Source organism: Wasmannia auropunctata, unplaced genomic scaffold (assembly GCF_000956235.1).
Source record: "Wasmannia auropunctata unplaced genomic scaffold, wasmannia.A_1.0 LD336037.1, whole genome shotgun sequence".
In the NCBI taxonomy this organism is placed as follows: Eukaryota; Metazoa; Arthropoda; class Insecta; order Hymenoptera; family Formicidae; genus Wasmannia; species Wasmannia auropunctata.
The window spans coordinates 1,737,068-1,745,769 of NW_012026853.1; the positions used below are offsets into that span (position 1 = coordinate 1,737,068).

General features: G+C 30.9%; 1 protein-coding gene across 4 annotated transcripts; it reads left to right on the forward strand.

Moving 5' to 3' along the window:
* The first annotated feature begins 108 nt into the window (after positions 1 to 108).
* LOC105452169 (probable chitinase 2) lies at positions 109 to 5,810 on the forward strand. 4 transcript variants are annotated; one of them, XM_011693063.1, is made up of 9 exons: positions 109 to 155; positions 712 to 825; positions 1,649 to 1,849; positions 2,132 to 2,291; positions 2,561 to 2,657; positions 2,725 to 2,931; positions 3,593 to 3,808; positions 4,019 to 4,150; positions 5,207 to 5,810. In XM_011693063.1, exons 2-9 carry the CDS (start codon positions 762 to 764, stop codon positions 5,471 to 5,473), a joined length of 1,344 nt encoding a protein of 447 aa, XP_011691365.1. In that variant the 5' UTR covers positions 109 to 155; positions 712 to 761; the 3' UTR covers positions 5,474 to 5,810. The 4 variants fall into 4 exon arrangements, with proteins under 4 accessions (XP_011691365.1, XP_011691362.1, XP_011691364.1 ...); XM_011693060.1 differs by lacking the exon at positions 109 to 155 and adding an exon at positions 182 to 573; XM_011693062.1 differs by lacking the exon at positions 109 to 155 and adding an exon at positions 182 to 404.
* Positions 5,811 to 8,702: the final 2,892 nt, after the last annotated feature.

Genomic DNA, 8,702 nt, shown 5'->3' on the forward strand with positions numbered 1-8,702 from the left:
CATGCATAAAGTAACGCGCAGATATAATGTTATATATATATATATATATATATAAGTATATATATATATACGTATATATTATTTTTGCGTCAGAAAATCGACGGAGAATCCGCGCGCAAAGGACAAAGAAGATTTCCGGCAATAACGTACAACAGGTTCTAAATGCATCCTCCTCTCGCGGTCGTTCTCCTCGTCTCTCACTCGAGAATAAACAGTTAGAGTGAAAGTGATCTGGGCCTGGCTGACGCGCGCGTATCTGAGCCTGAGTCCTATAACAGTCTACAGACTGCAGTCAAACGAATCGGTACTGCTTTAGTATTACCTGCGTGTGATCGGCTTGATTGAGAAACGCCCATTTGTAATAACAAGATTAGCGGCTAAAATTCGGTGTTCCGTTATCTAAATTCTAAAGTAAATACAAAAAGGATACGAAACATTCGTTATCACCGTTATCGCAAGTGTGATGTAAAAAAAACAGCTATCTATCGCGGAAGTATCGCTAACATTAGAGATCCGTTACCGTAACTTCTGTCGATCATCGCGAACTTGTCAAGCAGCGCGTCAAATAACACGGTGAATTATAACATCATAGTGTAGATTTTTTAAATAATAAAAATCGACGCAGTTTTATATCGAATTTCGGGATTTCAGCGTTTATCGTACTCGAAATACGGTATTGTGAATGTTTTCTAATTTTCCCGAAAATTGCAGATTGTCCGACGCATTAAATATAACGCACCGAGGAAGTTTAGCGCGCTACAATGTCCTTCAGCAACGTGGCATTTCTATTTGCGATTCTACTTTTTGGAATGTACGACGTTCACGGTGAGTTCGCTGACTTGAGCTACCTATTTACGATTAATATGTATGTAGTACATTATATATGTACTTGTGCAGCAATGTACAATGTCATGTTACTATTGCACTCGGTCAGTGACTAATTCCCGCGTTTACATATTAACAAGCGAAAGTAAAAGCCGGCAAGCCGCCAACAATGGGGACGCGACATTTTCATAAGGCTGGCGAATGTATATACAGAGTGTCTCGAAAGTAGCTTCCATCACTGTTTTATCATACAAGTTCTTTTGATCAATTTGAATCAAATTTCTATTACTTATTTAATTCTCTTGGATGTATGTTTGGATATGCAAATTTCGAAATTTGTTGACCGTCGCTTGAAATACATATGTCTTTAATAGAAAATAAAATTCTGAAATAGCCAAATAATTAATTTATTTTATAAGACTTCTTTTTAAATTTAAGCATAAATTAACATCTACAATAGTTGAATAAGGTATTCTTCAAAATGAAATTTTGAAATAATCGTTTTAACACACATTAATGATTTTTCACGCCTTATTGCTTATACCTATTAATATAATGTATTGATCGTCGTACGTGTATATACAAGACAAACTTGCAAAAGTTATAATTTTATATTTAGCAACTAGTTTATAATTAACATAATAATTATTACGTTTATTGAAAATTCTATTAAATGAACACAACCATGCCTTAAATTAATTATATTAATAATATAATAATATTTAATAAAATTGTTTTTTAAAAAATAAAGTTGAAATAATGTTGGTTTTAAAATTGATGTAGTATTTTAATTATATTAATATCAAAATGTATTCTATTGCAGGACTCATAAGACCGAAACATGACAAAGTCGTTGTTTGCTACGTCGCATCCTGGGCTGCCTACAGGCAAGGAAATGGGGCATTCTCCTTAGAAAATCTGCGTCCGGAACACTGCACGCACTTAATTTACGCATTTGCTGGTTTAAACGCTTCGAATTGGACAATAAGAAGCCTCGATCCTTGGGCAGATATGGAAAAAGATGGTAATTGCAACTTTAATGTGAAATCAAGCTTATGAATTGCCGTAAAAATTAACAAATTATACAAAATGAATTAAAAATTGTTAAGGAAACCAAGCGTGTTATAATAATTTAATTGTATCGTAAAGACACGGAATAAGAAAGGGACAATTAATATATAATATATTAAAATGTCGAAAAAAATTGCTAATTAATTATTAATAATAGATTTATCAATGATGATTCGAATCGCATTAAGCTTGCATTAAAGTTTCATAAGTGTAATTTAGAAATATCTGAATACAGGAACAGGGAACTACAGAAAAATGACAGCGTTTCGTAAACAAGGTTTGAAAGTGTCGCTCGGTATCGGCGGATGGAACGAGGGCAGCAAAAATTATTCGATAATGGCTTCCTCACTGGATCGTAGGAAGATTTTCATCGCTAGTGCTGTCGAGTTTCTCAAGTGCGTTCACCGTGATGTATTTAATCATTCTTAATCATTCCTCTATAAGTTATCTTTTCATTATAGAAAGCCAATTCTTAAAGTGAAACATTCTTTACTCAGAAAATTTCTTACGCTACGATCACGATTTATGATTTAATTACAATATCTATACAATTGAAATTTTATTTTGAAATTTCGATTTTGATTTAATTTTTAAATTCTTTATCTGTATTGTTGAACTTATTTTATGATTTCTTTTTTTGAAAAATTAAATTTTGTCGTGACAGAACGTACGGATTCGACGGGTTGGACCTCGATTGGGAATTTCCGGGAAGTCGTGGCGGTGCTCCGTACGATAAACAGAATTTTGTTAGCCTCGTGAAGGTAAAAATATTATATTTTATTATTTCAATTAGCAGAGGAAATAAATCCATTATTTATTCTGCGATAGGAACTGAAGGATGCCTTTAGAGAACATCGCTTTTCGTTAACCGCAGCTATAAGTGCCGTCAAGTCTACTATCGATATAGCATACGATATTCCTGAAATTTCCAAATATCTCGATTACATTCACGTGATGGCGTATGATTATCACGGAGCATGGAACAAACGGGTTCTTCCGAATTCACCACTGCGAAGCAAGGATCAATTGGACGTGGTAAGATAGATTTTCGCGTAAAAATATTAATGTACATCTATAATATATAGAGTTACAGACATATTGGAATCAAGAATTAATATCGTCTAGCGGCGCCATTTCACATGTTAAAAATATTTCTAAATTAATAAAACACTTGACTAAATTTACATAACTTCTGTCAATTTTATAAATAAATTTTAAGAGATGAAAATTTTAAAAGAAATGAATTGAAATAAGTAGAAAAAACAAGACGAAATACATACAAAAAAAAATTTTTAAATATGATAAGTTGAACTAGACCGCATAGAATAAAACACAAATAAATTTGAGAGCGTCTTTTATGACCTTAAAAATTTTAAAAATTTTTAAATTAAAGTTATTAATTTCGAAAAGATTTCCTTTTCATTCATTTCTTCTTACAATCGTAGAATGTATTATCATTGTTTATTTTTTTTCTTGATAAATCTTAGAGAAAAGAAAAAAGAATAGAAAGAAAGGAGAATAAATTTTAAAGAGTATAAAATTTAGAATTACACCACTGAGAGATAAAAATTTTTCGTTAGTATTATATTAATGTTACATTTATTTAACATTTAATTTTATATTTATGTGAATATTACATGATCTAAAGCACAGTAGCATAATCATATAATAGTATAGCAATTTTTAACATTTTTAGGAACATACTATTACGTATTTGTTACAACAAGGAGTCCCAGCCGAGAAACTAGTTTTAGGACTGGCGATGTACGGACGAACTTTTGTTCTTGTTGACACATTCCTTCCTACAACTCAACCAGAAACAGATAAAATAAATCTGATTGGCATGCCCAGTTTGGATACCGGATTCAAAGGGCCTTATACGTCCGAAGAAGGCTTTATGGGATTCAATGAGGTACTTTGCTATTTGTCCACATATTTATATCATATTTAATTCATGGTATCTTTTCATCCCGTAATTTTGATAATCGATAACCATTTTACTCTTTCTTTTTTTTAAACATGATATTAAAAACGCATAGCAGCTCTTTAACATGTAAAATGTATAATGTAAAATAAATATGTAAGTAAATTACTTACGAATAAATTGTACATTTCTGTACAGATTTGTGAGGCGTTGGTAATGTATCCACAAAATTGGACAACTGGATGGGATAATGAGAGCAGCACAGCTTATGCGGTTAAGAATAAGGATCATGTTGTAGTTTACGATGATCGTAAAGCCATGATAGCGAAGGTATTTTTTTCTGTAATTTTTGTCAAAAACAGTCTCTTACTGAAAATTGCTTCTTTTATTGATTATATATTTCCAAGGATAAAATACGAATTTCATACATAATTTATAATTAATTATAATTTTTATATTATTGATATACATATTTTTTATATATTTTATACTGTACATATATTAATGATTATAATTAATATAATATTAATAAATTTTAAATTTCAGGTGTCCTAATCTTTCAATTCCAAGCAGAACAATAAGTCAGCATGACATCACAATAACATCAAAATGACGTCAAAATAATCATTAAAAGTCACTTTTTGATTAATCATTTTAATGTCATTGACGATATCGTGACCTACTCTGCTTGGGATGATAATCACTTAGAATAACTTCTTCAATAATATTTGGCAGTTTTTTTTACAAATTATACATAATTATTAGAGATATTAACCATCTTGACGTTGTCTTATGCTTCGTTGTAGAAATATGTCAAGAGAAATTAAATTAGAGTTATATATATATTAACTTAATTGCACTTTATGCTGCTCTATATGCTTTCGGCACCTACAATAAGATTTAAGACTTAAGATTTAAGACTTAAGATTTAAGAAAATTGACCAATCATAGTTGATTATTTATCTTAATAAGAAGAATAATCGATTGTAATTTGTCAATTTTCTTTAATCTTAATCCGTAAAGGCTACGGTTCTTTTGAACATCCGTAAAGAATATCTGAGTGCAAATTCGCACCAAGCGTTTTGAAAGTTTTATACCTTCTGAAAATAAAAAGCAAAATTAATTAAAGCGAAACGTGTGTTTTTCAATATAAAATTTTTTGACCAATCGATTGGTAATATTAAATTTTCGAAAAAAGAACGTAATTATTTTCAAAACTGGGTGTTAAACAAAACTGCATTTCTGGAAAAACTACTTTTGTGAAAATTTTGTGGGTGCGAATTCGCACTGAGGTGTCCTTTACGAGTTAAATCTCATTGTAAAAGCCGCTTTTTATATTTGCGTAAGCTTGGACGTCCTAATTTTGATTCTAATGAATTCTTTCAGGTGGAGTATGCAAAGAGGCAGAAGCTGGGAGGTGTTATGGTATGGAGCATAGACACGGACGATTTTCGAGGCAAATGCGCATTGCTGCACGGTGACATGGCTCTAGTCGATGGACATGATTATCCCTTAATGAAATCCATTAACGCGGCTTTAGCAAATAATACAATACCATTCGAGGGAAACCAAGCGCCAGGCACGTCGTCTCGTCAATTATTCTCGAATATTGCGTTTGCGCTATCAATCGTGATAATTTACCTTTCTCTTTGATTAGCCCTACGGATCATTGACAAATATAATCGATAGATAATTATATATTAGTAATAATATATTGATGGCAAAACCAATAACTGACAAACAGCGTTAGAAAGTGCTTAACGTTCGCTCGTTCGCAGATTGTTCCTGTTATCGATGTTTAGATATTATAACAATATAATTTACAATATTAATTTACAATATTAATTTACAATATTAATTTACGGTATAAAAACTTAACTTTATATGTGCGTATTACATAGGCAGATTATATGTAGATTAAAAGAAATTATATTTGTATGAAAAGTTTTATATTCAAAATAATGATGAAATATATTGTTAATAGAAAAAATGTGAAAAATATGTATAAAGAGAGAGAGAAATATAAAGAACAATTGTATCAATATTATAATCAACAAAAAAATTCCAAAAAGAAAAAATATATGTACCATCTACCAAATATGAGCTTAGTGAAAACTGTCTATTTCTAAAGAATGTCGTGTTTGTTTTGAAATTGTAAAAGATAATAACAATTATATAATTTAAAAATTTAAATAAGATTCTGCATGTTATAATTAAATATTTAAGTATTTGAAATTTACTTTAGATAATCTATAAGATTATTTAAAAACTGCGAGAAAAGTGTCAATTGTAACTTTCTTTTCTGTGAGAGTTTGATGAAAATAATAAATAACTGTTTTATATAACGAACGTTTTATGTAACTCTTAAAAGATCGTTAAATAAATATATACAATATTTATATATAATATTTAATATGGATATATTTATATATACATTTTCTGTCATTGCCAAACATTTCTATGACTTCTTCTTTTTCTTTTATTCCTTCGTTATTGCTTTGTCATGACATTTGTATAATTCTCACTAACGAAAACAGTTTATTACGATCGATGATAAACTAATCACCAAAATATAACAATCGCGCATTTTTCATAACATTCCTTTTGAAAATTATCATATAGCATAAGCAATTCTTTTTTATGCAAGCTGTTCCTAGCTATTTAGTATACTTGCAATTAAGCATTGTGATTAGACTTTGAATTTTTCTAAACTAATTATACTCATACGCGTATATATTCTCAGTTTAAAGTTACAAACAAAATTTAATCGGGCAAAGACAGATCAACCTGTAAAGATTCTCCACCACGATTCCAATCGACAGCTAGTTTTTTCACTGAATAAAGGTTTTTAATTTTTTAAAATTACTTTAAAATTTATTTTAAAATATAATACAGAAAAATGTGCTAAAAATACTACATGGGCTGAAAAGTTTCCGGAATTGGATACAAGATGGCATCTTATACAAAAATTAATCTTATAGCTGTCAAATATATTCCTTCAAACCTTTGCTGTCAAAATTTCATGACATTTCACCGAATATAGTTTGTAAATTACAGTTATTTGAACAAGTCAACTTTTGAGTTTTTTAAAAAATAGAAAAAAACCGAAATTTGTGCAGTGATCAAATATCAATACTTGAAATAGGCTTAAAAGCTCAAGAAATTATCGATGACTTCAATGATTTCTTGAGGTTTTAAGCCTTTCAAATATTGATATTTGATTACTGCACGAATTTTGATTTTTTCCATTTTTTTTTTAAATTCAAAAGTTGACTTGTTCAAATGACTGTAACTCATAAACTGTTCGGTGAAATATCATGAAATTTTGACAGCGGAGATTTGAAGGAATATATTCGACAGCCATAAGATTAATTTTTGTAAATGGTGCCATTTTATATCCAATTCCGGAAACTTAAATTTTCAGCCCATGATAGTATATAATTTAATGCACAATGTAATAGATATCATACATTGAGTAAAAAGACACAGGAGGAAGTGTATATGGTTCTGAACAAGCGAACGAAAGTGACTATATACAAAAGTGCAGGTCTATTAAGATTGCCGTTCAAAGGGAGCCAATTATAGACAATAGAGTTCGCGCGCTTTTCCCCCACTTTAGTGAAAAACATAAAAAAAGTGGCTGGTCAAGATAACTGCCATGACGTAGTTCCGTTCGCAAATCAGCCTACCCCCACTATCGATACATTCTTTTCTGTATCTTTTTACTCAATGATATCATATGTATATATCATTTAGATATAAAATCATAAAATATTAAATAAATTCAATTATAGAGAAAATTATATTATATTTCATATATACATATATGTATAATATGTATATTACATAAAGTATTATTGCAGCGTGATGCCATCGTCGAAATTGAATTTTAAATTGAATTTTGAGTTCAGCAGTTTTTACAGGCAAAATAAATCTAATCGTAGCTTTTAGATAAGCCGGTACAAATTTTAACAAACTGTCATTAATTATAAAAGTAATTCGCAAGATTTTATAATTAATTAATAAATTATATTATTAGCATTATAATCGAGAAAAGCAAATCACGATTGAGTCAATGATGCGCATTTTTGCTATTCCTCTTTTGACACATGTTATCATCCGTGACGTCATGAATGTCGCGCCAATCGATTCTTGTGTCTACCCACTGTTCACCACTGTTGCGCTGTAAACTTTGTTGTCGTCATCGCAAGTAATTTACGAGATTTCATTGCGCCTTGCAGTTTTAATAAGCTTTGATTGATCGTTTCGTGCATTTGATTCTTTTATAGGTGAGTAAGAAAAGCAATTGTATGTGCTATATCGTACGCACGAGATTATTATAGTATCATCGTTTCGGATGCAACGCTATAATGATTAACTTTTTGATCATCTTTCGCTATTGTACTTTCACGCGTTCTCAACTTCGCGTATGCAGAGTATTACATACTTATTTATTAGGAAGACGGAGCAATGAGTATTCCGTATAATTTCGTAGATTGGTAAACGTACAAATAGAGCTCGTTCAGAAACATATGGTATGTCTGACTTTTGAAATATGAGCGCGGTGTACCTTATTTCGTCGATTTTTCCCGATTTTGTTAGCGTATTTTTTACGTCATTTCGCTTCGCTCAATCTGATCTCGTACGCGTCGTAGTCGTAAATCGACAAAACATTCGCGGAGAGGTTGTGACTGTGGAGAATAGGTTAGTCGGAAGGAGCCCTTATCATTTCAGGACTATGGAGGGTGCCCAGACGGCAGACAGTACAAATTAATCTCCTATGGACGTCCATAAACATAAGGATGTACAGGGTGTTGTATATACATATTTGGCAATATAACGGGTTGCGCGGCAAACTTTGCCCTTTTGCAGGGGCAGACGC